Source organism: Trachypithecus francoisi, unplaced genomic scaffold (assembly GCF_009764315.1).
Source record: "Trachypithecus francoisi isolate TF-2019V2 unplaced genomic scaffold, Tfra_2.0 Lachesis_group12, whole genome shotgun sequence".
Lineage (NCBI taxonomy): Eukaryota > Metazoa > Chordata > Mammalia > Primates > Cercopithecidae > Trachypithecus > Trachypithecus francoisi.
The window spans coordinates 11,933,776-11,956,344 of record NW_022681457.1 but is presented as its reverse complement, the minus strand read 5'-3'; the positions used below and the strand labels follow the sequence as shown (position 1 = coordinate 11,956,344).

General features: G+C 41.8%; 1 protein-coding gene across 4 annotated transcripts; it reads right to left on the bottom strand.

Annotated features, from left to right (window-relative positions):
- Window positions 1–367: 367 nt before the first annotated feature.
- Window positions 368–16,952, bottom strand: ZNF470 (zinc finger protein 470). Of its 4 annotated transcripts, XM_033224575.1 has the most exons (6): window positions 16,383–16,952; window positions 15,531–15,656; window positions 13,411–13,502; window positions 8,707–8,833; window positions 8,494–8,589; window positions 368–6,520 (listed from the first exon to the last, which is right to left on the bottom strand). In XM_033224575.1, exons 3-6 carry the CDS (start codon window positions 13,468–13,470, stop codon window positions 4,650–4,652), a joined length of 2,154 nt encoding a protein of 717 aa, XP_033080466.1. In that variant the 5' UTR covers window positions 13,471–13,502; window positions 15,531–15,656; window positions 16,383–16,952; the 3' UTR covers window positions 368–4,649. The 4 variants fall into 4 exon arrangements, with proteins under 4 accessions (XP_033080466.1, XP_033080468.1, XP_033080467.1 ...); XM_033224577.1 differs by lacking the exon at window positions 8,707–8,833 and having other exon boundaries at window positions 16,383–16,830; XM_033224576.1 differs by lacking the exon at window positions 13,411–13,502 and having other exon boundaries at window positions 16,383–16,830.
- Window positions 16,953–22,569: the final 5,617 nt, after the last annotated feature.

Here is a 22,569-nt window from a genome sequence, read left to right as displayed (position 1 = left end):
TATTCCATGTGAGCAACAATGGAATGGGGGAATAAGATGAATTGTTAGCTGTCTCTTCAGGGCAGCCATATGTACCTATGAAAACAGATTCACATGAATCCGGAAGTTCAGTATGTTCCAACCCTTTGGATCATCTCCAATATCACCTTTCCAATAGTAGAGCTATATTTTTTTCTATTCAATATTCTGTTACACAAGAAGTATGACCATATATCCTGCTTTGCTGAGGATATGAACACCTGTTGCTAAGTGCCCTGTGCAGTTAGCTATCCCTTTCACTCTCAAAAATGTCCCAGTTTGGACAATAAATTATATGGTAATTGCATTAATCAGTTCAGGCTGCCATAACAATATACCACAGACTGGGTGGCTTAACCAACATTTATTTTCTCACAGTTCTGGAGACTAAAAGTCCAAGATCAAGGGGCTGAAAGGACTGGTTCCTGGTGAGGTCTCTCCTCCTGGCTTGCAGATGGCAGCATTCTTGTTGTGTCCTTATATGGCATCTCCTCTGTGCACATGTGGAGAGACAGAGCTCTGGTGTCTCTTCCTCTTATACGGACACTAGTCCTATGGGATTAGGGTCTCACTCTTATGGCCTAACTTAACCTTAGTTTCTTAAAGGCCTTATGTTCAAATACAGTCACTTTAGGGTTTAGGACTTCACAAGTAAATTTGGTGGTGGTAGAGGCCAGCATTTGGTGGTGCTGATGGGAACACAATTCAGAACTGAATTCACAATTCAATTCACAGTGACTCTTGCGAATAAAGTATAAAATTTAACCAGCATTCCACTTTAACAATGCATAAAAATAGTCTCTAAATTTGGTTATGAGCCATCTTAACCCTATGACTTTAAACAATGTAAGACAGCTTTCAACAATATCATAGAAAATCCCTTAATTTTTTTTGCCTTAATGCTAGAAATCCAATAGCTGAACTTTAAGTTATTCAAAGCAGTGCGATACCAGTATTACATATAACTTTTGGATTCAGCGTTCTCCATCCTCTGTAAATTGTCATTATCCGGAACCCTAGACCTCCATTCATCCCAGGTGACTATAATGAATAATAATCAGGTGTTTGCTCATTGCACACCATGAGATGCTTTCCAGTCTAGAAAATAAGTCTTATTTGGCCCATCTCATCCAAAAATCAACTCCCAATACCTGATTTTCCAAAGATTCTAATGCCTATACCCCAATTTTCATACCAAATTCTGTATGATTGTTTCTTTATTTGCAAGCAACTGACCAACAAGAGGCAAAAATCGAGTGCCAGAAAGACAATGGGTAGTTCCAGCAATCACAGACTTAGAAAGTACAAAAACCAGGGTGGTTCCAGGACCAGTCAAAAGAATAACTGCATCGAGCTTTTAGGGAGTTGCCATTGGATGACACAGATCCAAACGCCTTTTGAAATTCAGAGACGATTTTATTGGGCACGTCCATCAGAAACATATGGTAGGGTATGGCCAGTTACTCAAAAGGAAAAGATGAGATAGTGCAGCCAAAAGGAGGAGGCAAGGGAAACTGGGCAGAGAAAAACAGATGCCTACTATAATACGTATTTTGATTTTTATTTTCGATATTACAATTGTGGGTCTATACTACAATACAGGTCAGCAATTTTTCATTTAGTATAGCACAGCTATCTTTCAATGACTATACAAATTGGTATTTTTTTCAACAGCTGCATAATTCCTATTGAATGGATATATACCATAATTAATTTATTCACTACCCTGATGGACACTTAGGTAATTTTAATAGTTTACCACTAATTTTTTTGCCACTAATATATTTATCTAGCTTTGTATATGTTGGTTTCCAAGGAATATTAATTAAAAGGGTATATACATAAAGCAATATATATATAATCAACAATGGAATGCCCTTGTTTCCACACATTCACCAATACCGAATGTTATCACTCAATTAATCAGTCTTTTGGGGGAAAAGTAGTTAAATAATCACTTTAATTTGCATTTCCTTGATTTCTAGTGATATTGGATAATTTAACTGCTTTTATTTCATCTTTTGTGAACTGGCCATTAGCTTTGCCATTTCTCTAAGTTGAAGATTATTATTGGTTTGTAACAGTACTTTGAATATCATGAATTACAGTCCTTTGCTGTATCTGTTGCAAACACTTTGTGTCAGTCTCTCATTTACCTATTGACTATGATGTTTTCCACCATATGAAAGCCTAGTATCAGCTTTGGGGTTATACATTAGTGCTTAGTCTATTTCAAACCAAGGGTACAAAAATATTATTGTTTTTCATGTACTTTAATTTTACATTTAGACCTTTAACCTCTCAGGCCTTCATTAGTGTGAAAGGTACAGATCTGTTTTTCCAGTGAGCTAAGTTTCCCAATGCCGTTTAATCCAACCACCTTTTCCCCACTAGAATGAAAAATCCTTTTTATCATATATAAGGGGAGTCTGAAACTCCACATTCTCTGGTGAGGCTACCCATCCCCTAGCTGTTATATTTCTCTCAGCAGAAGTGAAGAGGGAGCCCCAAGCTCCATTTTACTAGCAATCATGTACTCTGGATAAGAGCTTCCCTCACATAGCCCTCTATACTGCCACAGAAAGCAGTTAAGAGGGAACTCAAGAGGTCTGGGTGCTTCAGTTTAAAAAAAAAAAAGTACTCTTCCAGGGATGAACATAACTACAAAAGGACAAGGGATTCCTCTTTGAGGATACGAAAATGTTCTAAAACTGATGGTGATGGCTGCACAACTCTGTGAATGAACTAAAAGCCGTAAGTTGCACACTTTAAGTGGAGCTTTGGTGCTCCCTCTTCACTTCTGCTGATGGATAGAGAGGAGAGGGTATGGGTGTTCTTCTCCAGAATTGCTTTGTCTCAATAAAGCTGTGACTCAAAAAATATCCTTCCACCAGCTTCTAAATCAACATTTATATGAGTGAATATAACTGCCATGATCTCTGTGAAACCATCAGTCCTCCCTTCCTCCAACACTCAAAGCATCATAAACAGTATCTGCCTTCGGACTATCATGACTATTTTCATTATGCCTTTTGTGTCTCGCAGTTACCTCTAGTTCTTCCCTCATCCTCTAATACCCACATGTTCTGGGGACAGTAAGGTGCCTGATCCAGTACTCCCTAGTTTCTTTTTTAGATCATTTCTCTTTATGGGGCATATCATATATTTATCACATGGCATGTACTTAATATTTTATGTTCTACTAGATGTGTAAGAGCACGTATTTTTGTCCATTTTGTACCTTATTGTATCCTCCACCACCTAAAACAGTGTAACACATTAGCAAATGTTCAGTTAGTATTTGTACTACATTCCCAGTGTAAACTACATTCCTTGTTAAAATCAAAATTCTACAGATGATGAAAATCAGCTTCTCAACTAAAAAATATATGAAAATTTTTATTGGAATATCAATGAACTTACAAATTTAATTTAGGGAGAAATATTTTTATCAGCCTTTCTATACAGAGGCATGTCTAGCCTTCCTATTTTTAAATATTTTAAAAATAAGTTTAAGTTGTAATATCTACATTCAGAAACTAATTGTAGTGTACCTATTTTTATGTTTTGGCATGTCTTGTCAACGTCATGGAACAAGATGGAAGGTCTTATTGCATTTAATTTTATGCTAGAACAGTTTTACCACAGGAATTGTCTGTGGTACTTTTATAAAGGTGAAAGTATTGAATTACCCTTTTCAGTTTGTTTCATGGCTATTAATCTATTCAAGTTTTTTTGGCTTGTTACTTTTAGTTTAATGCTAACCACCCTGGTTAATCCTACATCCTACCAAATGCTTTTGTTCTTCTGTTTTTCCTTAAGACAGTGTCTGGCTCTGCTGCCCAGCTGGAATTGCAGTGGTGTGATCATGACTCACAGCAACTTCTACCTCCTGGGCTCAGCAATCCTCCTGCCTTGGCCTCCTGAGTAGCTATGACTACAGGCGTGCACCACCATGCCTGGCTAATTTCTGTATTTTTTGTAGAGATAGGGTTTCATCACGTTGCTCAGGGTGGTCTTAAACTCCTGAGCTCAAGCAACCTGCCTGCCTCGGCCTCCCAAAGTGCTGGGACTACAGGCATGAGCCACTGTGCCCAGCTAAAAGCTTTTGTTCTAATTGACTGATTCTCTCAGTGTCAAGTGAGAGTTGCTCAACAACACCACAGAGGGAGTGATAAGCCACCATGTTACCTTGTGTACCATACATCTTTCAATTCTGAGTTTGTTCATCTTTTCTCTCTACCAGACTAGAGTCTTCTGTCTGCTCTAAAATCTTAGTCTTGACTTACTGGTTTGGTTTACTTGCTGCTTAATATGACAGTTTGTAAGGAAACCTTATCTTAATGGTTAGCATTTATTTAGCAATAACTATATGCCAGTGTGTGCTAAACCCTTGAAATGGATTAATATATTTTCCAAATCAAGGGTTTTAAATGGGAAAGAAAATATGTATTTTCATCTTTAAAAGGTTAGGCTGCCTACAGTGTTAAACATGTACTTGATAGGAGCAAAAGGGGCAACAGTTATGCTACTGCAGAAATCCAGATGAGATGGTTGTGTCTTGGACTATAATGATGGAACATGTGCTGGAAAAAAGCAGATGGATTCTAGAAGCATTTATAAGATTGGATTTATAGGACTTGGTGGTATGGGAGGGCAGAGGAGAGAATAACTGATGACTCTCCAGTATGAATTCGCTGATGATGAGCAAGATGTACACTCTGCCTGAATGCTTTTCCACATTCTTTACACTCATAAGGCCTTTCTCCAGTATGAATTCTCTTATGGAGAGTAAGATGGGCAACCTGGCTGAAGGCTTTGCTACATTCCTTACACTCATAAGGTTTCTCTCCTGTATGAATTCTCTGATGTAGAGTAAGGGATTTACAATGGCTAAAGGCTTTCCCACAAACGTTACATTCGTAAGGCTTCTCACCAGTATGACATCTCTGATGACAAATCAGGGATGCCCTCTGTCTGAATGCCTTCCCACATTCAAGACATTCATACGGTCTTTTGCCAGTGTGGAGTCTCTGATGTTGAACAAGATATGAGCCATCACTAAAAGCCTTCCCACATTCAATACATTCATAAGGCTTCTCACCAGTATGAACTCTCTGGTGCTGAACAAGATGTGCAATCTGACTGAAGGCCTTACCACATTCCTTACATTTATAAGGTTTCTCCCCAGTGTGTATTTTCTGATGTTGTGCAAGGTGTGCATTCTGGCTGAAGGTTTTGCTGCATTCCTTACATTCATAAGGTTTCTCTCCAGTATGAATTCTCTGATGATGAGCAAGATGCGTGCTCTGCCGGAAAGCTTTCCCACATTCTTTACATTCATAGGGTTTCTCTCCAGTATGAACTCTCTGATGAAGAGTAAGAGACCCACGATGGCTGAAGGCTTTCTCACAGGTATTGCATTCATAAGGTTTCTCTCCTGTATGAATTCTCTGATGTACTGTCAGAGATGAGCCATGGCTAAAAGCCTTCCCACACACATTACATTTGTAAGGTCTCTCTCCAGTATGAATTCTCTTATGCTGAATAAGTCCTATGTGATCAGTGAAAGCCTTCCCACAATCAATACAGTCAAACGGTTTCTCTCCAGTATGATAATATCGCCGATGACGTATAAGAGAAGCATTTTGCCTGAAAGCTTTTCCACAGTCAATACATTCATAGGGTCTTTTCCCAGTGTGAATCCTTCGATGATGAGCTAGGGATGAACAATCACTAAAAGCCTTCCCACATTCAATACATTCATAGGGTTTCTCTCCAGTATGGACCCTCTGATGTTGAGCAAGGTGTGCAAGCTGGCTGAATGCTTTATTACACTGCTTACACTGATAAGGTTTCTCACCAGTATGAACTCTCTGATGTTGAACAAGATGAGCATTCTGGCTGAAGGCTTTCCCACATTCAGTACATTCAAAAGGTTTTTCTCCTGTGTGTATTCTCTGATGTTGAGCAAGGTGGGCACTCTGGCTAAAGGCCTTTCCACATTCAATACATTCATAGGGTTTCTCTCCTGTATGAATTCTTTGGTGAAGAGTAAGGGTTGAGATTTTGCTGAATATTTTCTCACAGTCATTACATTTTAAAAGTTTCTTTTCTCCACAGTCTTGCTTGTGTTTTTTCACAACTGAATGTGTTTTTAAGCTTTTCTTATCTGTATGAAAATTAAACATTCTGTCTTCCATGGGAAAAATCTGTTTTATATAAGATAACGTATTAAGATGAAAAACTGTCCCAGACTTGTTACAGTGGTCTCTTTTTTCCGTAAGAGTATCTACATGAGTGATGGTCTCTTGCCTAAAATGTGTCTTCTGGTTTACAAGCTCCCTCTCAAACAAGTCTTCACATTTACAGTTTTTCCCTAATGTTGAACATTCGAGGTCATAGCTTGTAAGTCCTTCCATTATTATTGCCGGGGGCAATTTTTCTTCATAAATATCCTGGTTTAAAGATAATGACTTGGTCACCCACACACACTCCAAGTCTGAAAGATATTAAGAAAGCGAATGTCTCCTTTATTAAATGCTAGAATGGAAACTTTGAAAATAAAAATGTGAATCACAGTTATTGAAATCCACAAGCAGAGGTACATGTTTTTATGGTTCTTATATAAGATTAGGTGATACAACCATCCTTGTACTGATATGATAAATCCTCATTGGTCATGGTATACTATTTCAATATGACCTTTTAAGATTTTGAACCAACATTGATAATTGAGGTTTGTCTCTAATTTCCCTTTTTGGTGCTATTTTGGCAGATTTTGGTATCATAGGATATGTTGTATTCATAAACGAAAATGTTTTAAGCTCTCCTTTTTATTCTTTATCCCAGAACAATTGAAACAACATTGGTGATATTTTTCCTTAAAGAACTATTTGGGGATGTGGCTTCTTTTCTTGGGGGAGGCAGTTCCTATACAATATTCTACATTTCTTTGATGGTAACCTACTTGTTTAAATGTTGTATTTCCTCTTGGTATCAGTTATGGTAACCTACATTATTATATTCTCCTAGAATATCATCTATTTTTTCAAATTATTTATGGAGAGTTGAGGAAAATAGATTCATATGATTCCTTTAAGTTCTTATGCACGTGTGGTTATTTATAATTATTTTGTTTTTGTGTTTCCTCTCATTTGTCCTTACAGTTTATACACTGTATTGGTTTTCTAATGAAGTATATACAAAACTTTATTTATAATTTTCAGTAGCGCTACTGTTTCTAATTCATTTATCCCTACTTTTATTCGCAGAAGTATAAATCACTACATATAACTTATCTGGGTTTTCCTTAAATTCATTTTGTTCTTTTTCTAATATTTTAAATTGGATGTTTACTGATTTTCATTATTTCTTATTTATTAATGTACATAGTTAGGACCACAAGTAACCCACAATCCTCTTCTTGAAACTGTAAGAGCTGAAAAGTACGGCCAGGTGTGGTAGTGCATTCCTGTAGTCCTAGCTACTCAAGACGCTGAGATGGGAGTACTGCTTGAGCCCAAAAGTTGAACTCCAGCTTGGATAACATAGCAAGGTCTTGTCTCTAATTTTAAAAAGTAAAATAAAATAAAATAAAATGAGGAACTGAAAGTAGGAAAAGTCTACGCTTCAGGCCACAGATTAAACCAGGACCATCTCATTTGAGGTTCATTTTCTTGCAATATATTTCTGTTGTCTCTTATCTAGTTTTCTAAATCAGTAAAACAGCTACAAAGCAAAGCAATTTGAAAAAATTGAATAAAATACCCTGGGTCAAAAATCCCAGTGAGCACAATATAAGTGGGGAAATGACGTACACAGGGAAAGAAAGTAATACTCAGGAGCTAATTTCTTCATCTTTTGTAAGGGTATCAGAAGATAATGTCTGGAATATCAAGCAGAAAAATTCTAAATGATCTTAAAATATATAAAGACATAAAGGTAACAACTTACAGAACTAAAAACTTTTCTAATTGAAAGGGTGAGGTGGTATAAAGAAGAGAGTGAGAAAAAACAGACCTAATAAACAACAAAACAAGAATAAATAACAAAAGAAATACAAAAGAGAAAAAGGCAAAGGGAAGAAAATAGATATAATACATGTTAACTCAATAAACTCATCTTTTAAAGAAAGGAAAATATTTAAACCCAGTTCCAAAAACTAAACATCAGCTTGTCTAAAGGATTCAGAAATGTTTGAAGTCAGGGATGATGACAACAATATGGTGCTTGAGTAGAATTAGGTAAACATCAGTAAAACAAGAGCTCAGAAATAGACCCTGGTATGCATAAGAAATCAGTAAAGGTAAAGGAGGTATGTTACACCAGTAGGGAAGAGAATAACCATTCAAAAACTAGTGTTAGAAGACAAGTTTCAGTTTGGGAGGGAGTTTGAGAGGTGTTTTTCAACAAATTTTAGAGAGAAGAACATGTTGAGAACAGTTCCTTTATCTCTAGGTATCCTGCACTTACCTGGGCACAGGCCTCTGGTCATCTCTCTTTTTATCACCCAAGGGTCTTTCTCTTGCTCCAGTAAGGAGATCACATCTGGTTTAGAAAGGCAAAGACCTGCATGTAAAAAAACATATAAAAATTGCCTATGCTGTGGAAGACTGTGGGAAATTCTGATAATGGCATAAAAGATTACTGAGTCATGGGGAGGCAAAACGAGGAAGATACTCTTACCCACTGAAACTAGGTTCCTGTAGTTTTCTAACATCACCTTCCTGTACAAACTTCTCTGAGCAAGATTCAGCCACTCCCATTCATCTTGGGAAAAGTCTATGGCCACATCTGTGAAAGTCACTGAACCCTAAAATGACACAAATATAATCTTGCTCACTCAGTGTTCACATTCCAATGTGGCTCTAGGGTAAAGGGTTATGCTGTTCTCACTTTGGGATTAAAAACACTATGTATAAGTAACTGTACTAAGGGTCTACACGATCCAGGTCAGGTAAGTTATTGGACAACCTTTCTGCCTAGTTATGCTGTACATATTAGGAAAAAGAAAAAAATGAGATACTCCTTGCTCTTTAAGCATTTGCAATTCTAGGTGGTGAGAATACATTACCATTAAAAAATGCTGACCACATTCAAAACAGGATATAATCAAGTGCTAATGCAATGCTATTCACGTTAGGAGCTAAATCACTTCTCTACATGGAGAAACTAAAGAGCTCTGGAACTGTGAGAAAAACTTGCAAGGAAGGATGCTGACCTGATGAACATGATTTCAATCTCCACAATATTTTCTTTTTTTTTTTTTTTTTTTTTTTGAGACAGAGTCTTGCTCTGCCACCCAGGCTGGAGTGCAGTGGCCGGATCTCAGCTCACTGCAAGCTCCGCCTCCTGGGTTTACGCCATTCTCCTGCCTCAGCCTCCCGAGTAGCTGGGACTACAGGCGCCCGCCACCATGCCCGGCTAGTTTTTTGTATTTTTAAGTAGAGACAGGGTTTCACCGTATTAGCCAGGATGGTCTCGATCTCCTGACCTCGTGATCCGCCCGTCTCGGCCTCCCAAAGTGCTGGGATTACAGGCTTGAGCCACCGCGCCCGGCTCCACGATATTTTCTAAGAAATCTTAGTGTTCTTGAGATGTTAAGAGGTATGCCTAAAAAATGAAAGAAAAAAAACCACACCTAGCTATAGTCTTTTCTTCTGACATAAAAATATATTTGTATTAGGAGAGAAGAACACATTTGCAAAGTTGTTTTTCCTTTTCCTTTTTTATTTATTTCTTTATTTTGTAGAGACAGGGTCTCACTATATTGCCCAGGCTGATCTCAAACGCCTGGCCTGTCACAATCCTCCCACCTCAGCCTCCCAAAGAGTTTGGATTATAGGCCTGAGCCAACATGCCCAAAAGTTGTTTTTGGATAATCTAATGGGAAATTATCAGGAGAAATAATGTAATGTGAGCACATATCAAGCAACCTGTATTTTGTTACATGAGCTCCATTTCCTAACCAACCCACAAGGTGATCCACTGGACCGTTACTGGCAGATTTTCAATTTATTTCATGACTTCACTTACATCAACATCAGACTTTTAAATAAATACCAGTTTTGAATAAATCAGAAAAAAGATCAGATTACTCCAATGAATTTGGTCTCTAGTACTGACTAGCTGGGTGAGGTTGGCCAAGTTTAACTTCCCTGTGCCTCAGTTTTCCCATCCGAAAAATGGAAATATAGTACTTGCTTCACGGCAGCATTGTGAAAATTAAATGAAGAAACAGGTCTAAAGTGCCTGGCATGATGTAATTGCTTGAGAATTGTTTCCTATGATAAGGATGAAGACAGACAGAAGGGAAAAAACAAAGAGAAGGAAAAAGAGGAGGCCAAGAAGAACAGGTGAAACATTTCACTTAGTATTTCAGTAATAGTTCTTACATCTTATTTTACCTAACTGTAGTATGCTACAATAGTTTAGACATGGTCTTTGAATCTAGATTACCTATATTAAAATACTGTTCTGTTTAGTTGAGCTATTAGCTTTGCTTTTAACCATTGAAGATATTTTTATAAACTCAAGAGAACAGTCTATTGTATTTACAAACAATATTTCCCATTTCTGTTGCACTTCCTTCACCCTGATGCTCCAAGTCCCCTTCAGGCATAATTTCTATCTGAAGAACTTCCTTTAGTGATTCTTGTAGAATTCTGGCAGTGAATGTTCTTATAACTTATTTTATCTGCATTCCTAAGGGCTATTTCTCTGGACATAGTATTCTAAGTTGACAGTTCATCATTTTTCAGTGCCTGGTTTTTTAGATTTTTTGTCTTTAGTTTTCAGCAGTTTGATTATCGACTAGAAGCCTTCTCCTGCAGCTCTTTCTGTCCACACCATTACTCACTTGCAGGTTTTGAGTCTCTTGAAGGTAAATGCACTATGGTCTGGTGGTACTTCAAATCTGGGGCTTTTTCCCCAGTCTGACTGCTACCACTTTTTTTTTTTTTTTTGAGACAGAGCCTTGTTCTGTTGCCCAGGCTGGAGTATGGTAGTACAATCTTGGCTCATGGCAACCTCTGCCTCCCATGTTCAAGTGTATTCTCATGCCTCAGCCCCTTGAATAGCTGGGATTACCAAAATGCGCCACCACACCTGGCTATTTATTATTATTATTATTATTATTATTGTAGAGACAGGATTTTACCATGTTGGCCAGGCTGGTCTTGAACTCCTGGCCTCAGGTAATTCACCTGTCTCAGCCTCCCAAAGTGCTGGGATTACAGGTGTGAGTCACTGTGCCCAGCCTGCCTGCTACTATTTACTTTACAGAGACCTCAGATTGCTGTTACAGGCATGCTGTCCTGGTTTTATAGCAACTTTCAGTGGGAAAAAGAGTGGAGTGTGCATAGTCCATCTTAACCTTTATGACAAATTCTGCCACTCTTAAAATATTTTCCTCTGGCAACTGACATGAATGTTTTTGTTTAAAATGTCTAAATGCTCTAAGAAACAAGTTACTTTGGGCCGGGCGCGGTGGCTCAAGCCTGTAATCCCTGCACTTTGGGAGGCCGAGGCGGGCGGATCACGAGGTCAGGAGATCAAGACCATCCTGGCTAACACGGTGAAACCCCGTCTCTACTAAAAATACAAAAAAAAACTAGCCGGGCGAGGTGGCGGGCGCCTGTAGTCCCAGCTACTCGGGAGGCTGAGGCAGGAGAATGGCGTGAACCTGGGAGGCGGAGCTTGCAGTGAGCTGAGATCCGGCCACTGCACTCCAGCCCGGGCGACAGAGCAAGACTCCGTCTCAAAAAAAAAAAAAAAAAAAAAACAAGTTACTTTGGTAGTGTATGTTTTGTGGCATTATACCTAAGAAAAGATGTCATGCTCTGGCCATAAGCTGTTATGCCTATTATAAAAAAAAAATTTGGCCGGGCACAGTGGCTCACACCTGTAATAACAGAACTTTGGGAGGCCGAAGCTGGCAGATCACTTGAGGTCAGGAGTTTGAGATGAGCCTGGCCAACATGGTGAAATCCCATCTCTACTAAAAAAAAAAAAAAATTAGCCAGGCATGGTGGCACATGCCTGAATTCCCAGTTATTTGGGAGGCTGAGGCAGGAGAATCACTTGAACCTGGGAGGCAGAGGTTGCAGTGAGCCAAGATTGCACCACTGCACTCTGGCCTGGGCAACAGAGTGAGACTCTATCTCAAAAAAAAAAAAAAAAAAAACTACTCCATTAAAAAAATATTAATTTTCTAAGTTTGTAAACCAAATTCAATACTTTCTTACAATAAGCAGTTTGCTGGTGAAACTAGATTAGCAGTTTATCTTAATCAGAACATGAACTGTAGCTCTGAAGCTTCCATTGTTGGCCATAAAAATAATAAAATTTAAATGTTCTGGAGTAGGGTCAGTTTGAGAAACTTTAATCCACAAGGAATGAAAAACTAGGAATTTAGTTAAAATAATCAGAGATGAGGGCAAAAATTCAACTACAAGAATGATTACTTCAACACTGTATTAATAGCAGATAATTGTCAACAATTTACCTATGGAACATCAACAAACAGATTATGGTATTCATCCTAGAAAGAAAGGATGTAAAACATTCCTTGGCATTTTAAGATGTTTACGGCTCCATGGTCAAATGGGGAAAACAAACCTGTGCATACTCCGATCAGAATGCCACCAATTCCACCTGTGCCTGCACTTCCTCCGTTTCATTCAAGGCGTAACTCAGGAATCACTTCCTCTGTGAAGTTCCCCCAACCCTTGCTGCCCTCAGCAGTGAGTAGGATGGTGCAGGTTATATCCTGCTCAAGTATTCCTCACCAAGGAGGCAGGAAGGAGCTAAAATATGGTAGACTTCCTCTTGCCATATTGTGTGGCCTGTTACAGAGCTTCACCAGTAGAGAGAAAGAGGCATCTTTTTTTCTAATTCACCCAAAGATATCATACCGGCTATTAATGGCCCTTCCCAAGTATTCCACTGTGAGCCTACTCTCTGCTTGCAGCACTTATCACACTGCATAAGTGTTTGCTGCCTTTTCATTTCTCCAACAGATTATAACCTCTCTGAGAATCAGGACTGAGACTTAGGAACTAGGCATGGAAATTTCCTCTGAGGATTGCACTTCTGCTTTGTCAGATGCCTATGAAAAGACTGAGCATAAGGGAAGGGCTCAGACTGGGTCATTTCTTGAATGAAAAATAAACAATGAGTAGGAAGAAGAGAAGGAACCTCTGAGAGGGCACTGGGCTGTGTGAGTCTATCACTCACTCACAACCCCATATCACATCTCAGAATGGGAAGAAACAGGAAACAGGCCTCAGGGTGGAACTCTTAAGCACAAAATTTTCAGAAGAAAACAAGCATTGCCAAATCCTGAAAAGCAAGACTATTTTAGTGGCGACAGGGGGAATACTAACTCACCAGGGACATGGCTTTACGAAGTTTAATTCCTGCCACCTCTACCTCTTCCTGGCTCTTCATTTGGAGAAGAGCTTTACTCTGGCATTGCAGAGCTGGGGACGAGAAAGTAGTCGTAAGAAACCAAGTAGCACTAATAATCAGTCTAAAAATGCTTCCTTCCCTTCAGCTTCTTCTGTCCTCACTCACAATCCTCCCTCCAACTCCCCCACCCCACAGTCCAGATGCTCTTTGGGAGACTTGAAATATATAACTGGGGTTCCCCTCTGTTCTGGGTTTTCAGGATAAGCATAATATATCTTGACCCTCTCTTCCCATCAGCCACCAATTCATTAACAACAGATGTATTAATACTAGGTGTTCTCTATGTGTGTGTATATTTTTTTTTCTAAGACAGGGTCTCACTCTGTTGCCCAGGCTGGAGTTACAGTGACATGATCATAGCTCACTGTATCTTCAAACTCTGGGCTCAAGTGATCCTCTTGCCTAGGCCTCCTAAGTAGTTAGGACTACAGGCGTGTGCCACCATGCCCAGCTAGTTTTTTTCTTACTTTTTATAGCGATGGGGGTCTCACTATATTGCCCAATTGCTCACTATATTGCTTGAGGCCAGGAGGTGTCAACCTCCTGGAGTTGGGCATCTGGTCAACTTCCTGGCCTCAAGCAATCCTCCTGCCTTGGCTTCCCACAGTGCTAGGATTACAAGCATGAGCCACCATGTCTGTGCTGTGTCTATTAATACTCTCTTTAAATCTCCACAATCTTCAATCAGAATAGGGTATACTGTCACCATTTTACAAATGAAAGCTCTGGGAAGTCAAGTCTTTTTCATAAGTCACACGAGTTTGTAAATAAAGAAACACAGTCCCTAACCTAGGTCTGGCTAACTCTACCAAAAAAGTTATTTGCTCAGACACCAGAAAATAACAGAAAATATGTCCTCTGTGCAACTGGCCAGGATTTGTGAAGATTCTATGAGACAAATTCCTTGAAGAATTCCATGTTTCCCAGAGGGAGGCATTCCTTTTGTTACAAGAGTCCATGTGACTTGCAGACAACTAAACAAAAAAATCCTCGTGAGGCCCAGGATCTCATTTTGTTTTGTGACAACCTACAGTGTTGAAGCAGTCCCTTCACTCCACTGAGCCACATTTCCTTAATTAGGAAGAGGATAAAGTATCTGAATTCTGGTTTCTTTCATCTAAATTCCACTGCCTTCTCAAAGGATTATCATAATGATAAAAATGAACACATTACATGGCAGGGACTATACCAAGTGCTTTACATGTATGAAGTCATTTAATCCTTATGACAGTATTGTAAGGTATAGAATATTATCATCTCCATTTTACCTAAGAACTTAGAGTCACAAAATTTTTTGTTTTTTGTTTTTTTTTTTGAGACAGAGTCTCGCTCTGTCACCCAGGCTGGAGTGCAGTGGCCTGATCTCAGCTCACTGCAAGCTCCGCCCCCCAGCTTCACACCATTCTCCTGCCTCAGCCTCCAGAGTAGCTGGGACTACAGGCGCCCGCCACCACACCCAGCTAATTTTTTATATTTTCAGTAGAGACGGGGTTTCACCGTGTTAGCCAGGATGGTCTCAATCTCCTGACCTCGTGATCCACTGGCCTTGGCCTCCCAAAGTGCTGGGATTACAGGTGTGAGCCACCGTGCCTAGTCTATAGTCATAAAGTTTTTAAGAAAAAACCCCCAAACCTGCTCAGTAGAGGTTCCGGGATATGAACTCTTTAGTTATTTAACCCTTTCAGAGTCAGTTTCTTCAATTGTCAAAAGTGGGTAAGAAACCTACCTGAGACAGCCGGGCGCGGTGGCTCAAGCCTGTAATCCCAGCACTTTGGGAGGCCGAGACGGGCGGATCACGAGGTCAGGAGATCGAGACCATCCTGGCTAATACGGTGAAACCCTGTCTCTACTTAAAAAAATACAAAACACTAGCCGGGCGACGAGGCGGGCGCCTGTAGTCCCAGCTACTCGGGAGGCTGAGGCAGGAGAATGGCATAAACCCGGGAGGCGGAGCTTGCAGTGAGCTGAGAGATCCGGCCACTGCACTCCAGACTGGGTGGCAGAGCAAGACTCCGTCTCAAAAAAAAAAAAAAACCTACCTGAGACAATAGTTGAGGAGACTACATGACAACCAGTGACTCTGGAGTCAGCCTGTTCTGGATCTGAATTCCGGTTCTTCCACTTACTAGTGATTACTTATCCCCTCTATGATTCAATGTCTTCATCTGTAAAAAAGAGGTAAGGTAGTTCCTACTTCATAAAGTTGTGAAGTTTAGTGTTGATGCTCCCAAAAGGTCTTAGAACTGTGTCTGGCACATAATAAACACTCATTAAACATTAGCTATTACTATTCCATGCAGGAAGCTAAACAAGCAAAAAGCAATATGGCTAAAAATAACCCTTCTTCCCTCTTTCTCTTTATTGGAGTGGGAGGCCAGAGGCGAGGGAGAGAAGCCCAAGGAATGGCGGTATCTTCCATAACTGACCAGAACGTGATTAACCCACAGAAAGGCTGGAATGCCTCGGCATTCCTAGGTGAAGCTGTGAATCTCGCCTTCTTCCCAAGTCCCATCCTATAGTGATAGATGGGACAACGCTCTGAAGGGTAAAAATCTAAATGCTGAACTCTTCCTTGAAGAGCAGTGGAGTACCCAGAGGTAATGCTATAATGGGTAATATAACGGGTAGTGTTCTCTCCCCTGGGCCCTTAGTGATATCCCAAGGACCTGAGAGTCAGGTATCTGGTTAGGTGTCTCTGGCCAAGTCAAGGTCCCTCCCTAACCAAACCCAGCTCCACTCTGACCCAAGGTGACCCTCCAAATCCTTGGACTTCCGGGTCCACTAGCCTTAGAAACGGGAGACATCCTCCTCCAGCACCTGAACCCCACAGGACAGCACCCAAAACCTCAATGTCCACTCCTGCAGCTGCATCCGTCATCTGTCCCTCTCACCTGTGTACTCTGTTCCCATGGTCTTCGCTCCTCGCTGTCCTGTGGACATGGAGTCGTGTCCTGAGCTCTGCCCCCTCCAGATAGGGCGACAGGAAACGCTTCAGCCGAGGCTGCCCCGCCCGGGCACCTTCCCCAGGGTCTAGGGCTTTGCCCACACTGGGCCTCTACGCAGTCGATACAGCTGAGGGCGGGGTAAGCCTCCTCCGGCCAGGTTTCCTGCTCTTGGCCGGTTAAAGTGCTTCACTCATTCCAACACAAACCGCCTTCCGCACGCCGCCGGGACGTGCACGCAGGCGCAGATTCGTGGCCACGCACCGGGCAGTCACACACCGCGCCGCCATCCCCGCGCGCGCTCGCCTCGCTCAGCGCCGCACCACACGCTCACCACTTACGGGCACTCACAGCCACCAGGCCACACGCGCGCTCTCACGCCCGCCGCCCACGCAGGAGTCGGGACACTGCCCTCGCCTCGCCCCAGTCCAGCCTCGGCTGCCGCCCCGCCTAGGCCCGCCTTCCCCTCAGCACCCGACGGCGAGCGCGCTCGCCCGGCTTCGGGTCCTCTCCGGAGGTAGGCGTGTCCTCCGCCGCAATGACCCCTGGGAAGTGTAGTCCCGAACAGAGGCGGCGTTCCGGAAGCGGGCTCCGGCTTTGCGAGGAGCGGCTGCTCTCAAAGCCTGGCGGTTACTGCCCTGTGTCCTCTTTTGGGCCTCTCCTGGTCCTCCTGGTTGGATTAGGAGCCCTCTCAGCCCGGAGTCTGGGTCACCGAAGTACAGGCCGCTTCACTGAAGCGAATCATGGCGCAGGGATTTCTGGAAGCCATCGCCAGGCTCCGAGTGTTCAGATGCAGCTGCCAGGCTCAGGGCAAGGGAACTGACGTCCAGCTCGCAGGAGCGCCGGTCCGTGGTGGGTATGGTCGCAGGCGTGGGGTGTGCAGGAGCAGTGGGACAGCACTGAAACGCAGTGGCTAAGGCGTAGCGGCTACCTCAGGAGAGAAAACCATGATAGGGTGGGGCTTGGGGCGCGTGCGGGGCCTACGGGATAGAAAAGTGAGGAGATTTGGAGTTGTCTGCTTTACACACTTGTGACTTTCTGATGGTGCGCGTGTGGAACTTGTTTTATTTCATGTCTACTAGTTACCGCTCTCTGATATATGGTACGCCCCTCATTCCCCCAACCCCATTTTATCTCTCCCTGCTAGAAGGAGGGTTCCAAGAAGGCACACAGCTTACATCCCGTTCAGGGTTATATTCTCAGTGACTAAAACAGCACATAATAGGTACTTATTTTTTTTTTTTTTTTTTTTTTTTTTTTAGGAAATCACGAAATCTAGCATTGCCAGCCCCACCATGACACATGTTATGGGCTGAATGTGTCCTCCCAAAATTAATATAATGAAACCCTAACTAATGTGATGACGTTAGGAGGTGGGACTTTGGGGAGGTAACTGGTCATAAGGGTGATGCCCTTATGATGAGGTCAGTGCACCTCATCATAAAAAAGAGGAAGGAGTGGTCTCCATGTTTACGCAACCACCAAGAAAAGGCCATGTGAGGACACAGCAGGATGTAACCCATTTGCAAGCCAACAGGGCCCTCACCAATAACTGAATGTGCCAGCATTAACTTCTCAGCCTTCAGAACTGTGAAAAATAAAAGTCTCTTGGTCAAGTCACTTAGTCTATGATATTTTGTTTTAGCAGCCGCAGCTGACCAAGACACAGCATCATAGATACTGGCTCACCAGAAATTAACTCACCCAGTCACACTTAATCACTCAAGGCCACACAGTGACATCTAGACTGGACTCCTGGATCCAGTTTACATCAGACATCATAAACACTATAATAAAGCCAAGTGTAGCTGTGAAGATAACTTTCTCTATGAAACAGCAAATGTCATCTTAGAGCTTGTAACTATTGTGGTTATCTGAATTGGATAAAAATGATAATATTCTCATTTTAGCTCTGGCATATAAAGAGCTTGGAAGCCTTCATTCCCATCCTCACAACAACAAAACCATTCAACAAACTGAAAATCAACTTTTCTTAGATCCATCAGAGAACTGAAGATAGAAAGGAAACTGACACCCCAAAATCCTGAGAAAGAAAATTACATAAAATTACAGCCAAGGTTAGCTTACGTGAAGCAGAAGCCACTGGAGCTATAAACTGGTAGAAACTTTTATTTTATAATTTTGATGAATAGCCACAAGTTAGTGTCGGTTAACTTGTGAGTTAAAAACTCCTAGGGGCCTAATATTAGATGGGCCCCCACACTTTCATAAATTTTACCTCCAGAAACCCTATCAAATTCCCTCCTTGAAGAATGGGGAAAAATCTCAGATTTTTGGGCACGGGGAGGAGAAAAGTAACCAAAGCATTCTCCATAATAAACACCTGCACTCCAAGGAAAACTACTTACTGGAGTCTTGTTGGACCTTGGGGAGAGGCAGTTGGCCAGCTGCAGTCCCTCTATAGCCTGTCTGTCTCAGTAAGGCAGGATTCTTTTTTTTTTTTGAGACGGAGTCTTGCTCTGTCGCCCGGGCTGGAGTGCAGTGGCCGGATCTCAGCTCACTGCAAGCTCCGCCTCCCGGGTTTACGCCATTCTCCTGCCTCAGCCTCCCGAGTAGCTGGGACTACAGGCGCCAGCCACCTCGCCCGGCTAGCTTTCTGTATTTTTTAGTAGAGACGGGGTTTCACCATGTTAGCCAGGATGGTCTAAAACTCCGCCCGTCTCGGCCTCCCAAAGTGCTGGGATTACAGGCTTGAGCCACCGCGCCTGGCCAAGGCAGGATTCTTAAAAGGCTAAGAAGTGGTTGTGAAGATCACAGTCCAAGGACTCAAGCCCACTAGAAAAATGGTATTTAATAATAAGATTATAGAATGCTTCCCTCCCCACTGTACCTCACTGCCACACTAATGGGGCTCTGGTCAATAACAGTAGATTACAACAGAGAAAGCTGCGAGGCACGGACTTTATTTAAGAAGGAATTCAGGGAAGCCCACAGAAGGAGAAGCATCTTGGAAAAAGTAGACAACATACAAGAACAGATGGGTAATGTAAGCAGAGAGATGCAAACTGTAAGAAGGAATCAAAAGGAAATCCTAGCAATTGAAAACCGTTGTAACAGACATAAAGATTACCTTTAATGAGCTCGTCAGTAGACTAGACACTCTGAGAAATGAATGAGTGAGCTTGAAGATATGTTAATAGAAATTTCCCAAACTGAAATACAAAGAGGAAAAAAAAAGAATGAAAAAAGAAAAAGAAAAGAATATCCAAGAACCGTGGGACAATTACAAAAGGTGAAATATATGCATAACTGGAATACCAGGAGGGGAAGAGAGAAAGGAGAGAAAAATTTGAATAATGACTGAGAATTTTCTAAAGTTAATGCATACATCAGGCCAGTGTGGTGGCTCATGCCTGTAATACCAGCAGTTTGGGGGGCCAAGGTGGGAGGATTCCTTGAGCCCAGGAGATTGAGACCAGCCTGGGCAACACAGTGAGACCCCATCTTTTAAAAAAATACAAAAATTAGCTGGGTGTGATGCTGTGCACTTGTAGTCCCAGCTACTCAAGAAGCTGAGGTGGGAGGATCACTTGAGCGAGCCGTTATCCTGCCACTGCACTCCATCCTGGGCAACAAAGCAAGACCTTGTCTCTAAAAACAAGAAAACGAACACCAAACCAGAGAACACAAAGCAATATCATAAGTTGCCTTTTGACATTATCACCAGCACTATTCAGTCCTTTTAATTTCTTTCAATCCTTTTTGTTTCAGATTAAATAATTTCTATCTATATTCAACTTCATTAACTATTCTGCCACCTCAAATTTCCTGTTAAACCTATCCAGTGGATTTTTACTTTCAGACATTGTATTTCTCAGTTTTAGAATTCCCATTTTCAAATTGATTTACTCATTTGTTGAAATTCCCATCTCCTTATCCATTAATAGCCCATTTTCCTTTATATCATTCAGAATAATTATAATAGGAGCTTTATTATTCTTGTTTGCGAATTCCAATGTTTATCTAAGGATTGGTATTGCTTTTTTCTCTTGAATGTGGCTTACGTTTTCACATATCTAATAATTCTTATTGTATGAGTAACACACTGTAGAGACTCTGTTGTCTCTACAGACAAAAAGTCTGTCTGAATTTTGTTTTCAGTAGGCAGTTCACTGTGTTGAACTCAATCTCCAACTCTTGTCTCACTGAGGCAGGTAATGCTAAAGCCTTTTTTTTTTTTTTTTTTTTTTTTTTGTTGAGACGGAGTCTCGCTCTGTCGCCCAGGCTGGAGTGCAGTGGCCGGATCTCAGCTCACTGCAAGCTCCGCCTCCCGGGTTTACGCCATTCTCCTGCCTCAGCCTCCCGAGAAGCTGGGACTACAGGCGCCCGCCACCTCGCCCAGCTAGTTTTTTGTATTTTTAGTAGAGACGGGGTTTCACTGTGTTCGCCAGGATGGTCTCGATCTCCTGACCTCGTGATCCGCCCGTCTCGGCCTCCCAAAGTGCTGGGATTACAGGCTTGAGCCACCGCGCCCGGCCTAATGCTAAAGCCTTTGTTGGGATGCTTGGAGTCTGTCAAATACTTGTATAGAAAAGGGACTCTCGGCCAGGCGCGGTGGCTCAAGCCTGTAATCCCAGCACTTTGGGAGGCCGAGGCGGGCGGATCACAAGGTCAGGAGATCAAGACCATCCTGGCTAACCTGGTGAAACCCCGTCTCTACTAAAAAATATAAAAAACTAGCCTGGCAAGGTGGCGGGCGCTTGTAGTCCCAGCTACTCGGGAGGCTGAGGCAGGAGAATGGCGTGAACCCGGGAGGCGGAGCTTGCAGCGAGCTGAGATCCAGCCACTGCACTCCAGCCTGGGCGACAGAGCGAGACTCCGTATCAAAAAAAAAAAAAAAAAAAAGGGACTGTCCAGAAATTTTGGGTCTTAAGGGCTGGTGAAGGCTAAAAGGATAGTGAGAAATACTACATTAAAAACTGGAGGAAAGAAGGTCCTTGTTATGTAATGGCAGAAAGTTTAGCAGCCTGTTATTTGCAGCTAATGCAGGAAGAAGAACTGGGTGACCTAGCTAAGATTTTCAAGCAATGTGTTGAACGTCCAGTTGCTGTTGTTTTCTTGCTGCTTACAGAAACATGCACAAGAAGAGAAATATATTGAGGAAATAACAAAGAGAACATTAGGATTTTGAAAATTATTAACCTCTGTAGGTGGCAAACAATACTAAAAGCAAGAAAGGGCTTCCAAGCAAAAATGAAATCCAAGTTACTGCTAGGAAAACTGGTCTAGATAAACAACTAAGGGCATGTCTGTAAAATCTAGAACCTCAGAAAGACCAAAGCTGGTATCTCAGAGTATATTTAACCACACAGAGGCTCTGTAAAGAGATTAAGGCGACCTGACAGACACTCTTATTCAAATAATTAGGCCTCTAAGAAGCTTATCTCAGATTTGTGGCTGTGGCTTTGGGCTTGTGCAGTGAACCCCAATGAGGTTCTCATGAAGCCCACAACATTTTCAGAAGAATCAGCAGAAACTCTGCCAACTGGAGTGAGAGGGACAGAGACAGCATAAAATGAAGAGCCGCCACTAGATTCCTAAAACTCTAGTAAGCAACCTAAGAAACTCTTGAGCTGCAAATGCATTTCAGGAAAAAAGGATGATTCAGAGGGCAGAACCTAGAGTTCAGAAGGTGGATAATTATCCCAGGCCTTGTGACCTCATAAAGGAATTTCCAAACATTTGTCTGGCTAGATTTCAGAATTGCTATGGAGCAGTGGTTCCACTGTGTTGGTTAGGGATGGTGGAGGAGGGGAGATACATAACTTGTTCTTTATTTTCTTTAAAGGTCTGCAGATCAATACCCATACTTAAGAAAGTATATCTTGTGGACCTCATTAGCACCTGTACCTATGTTAGATGACAAGATGATTGACTTTGAGGTGATTGTGTAATGAGGTGAGTCTCTGAGAGGGGCCTTGGAAGGGGTGAGTGTATTTTGCACGTCGAAGGGACGTGAATCACTGGGATGTGGGGACAGACAGAAGACTGTGGTGGACAGCCATTATGATGTCTCTCAAAGTTCCCCACCTCCTCTTATCAAACTATTTTGTAATCCCCTCCCCTTGAAGGTAGGCTAAACCTAATGATTCCTAATTAACCAAAGATGAGGGGA

Bases quoted from the DNA above. Each gene is read 5' to 3' on its own strand.
- ZNF470 (XM_033224575.1), bottom strand. From the start codon at position 13,470: ATGAAGAGCCAGGAAGAGGTAGAGGTGGCAGGAATTAAACTTCGTAAA. The intron at 8,834-13,410 runs GTGAGTTAGTAT...GTGTCATTTTAG, and splicing joins TTCGTAAAGCCATGTCCCTG to GGTTCAGTGACTTTCACAGA. The intron at 6,521-8,493 runs GTAAGTGCAGGA...AATATCTTTCAG, and splicing joins GACCAGAGGCCTGTGCCCAG to ACTTGGAGTGTGTGTGGGTG.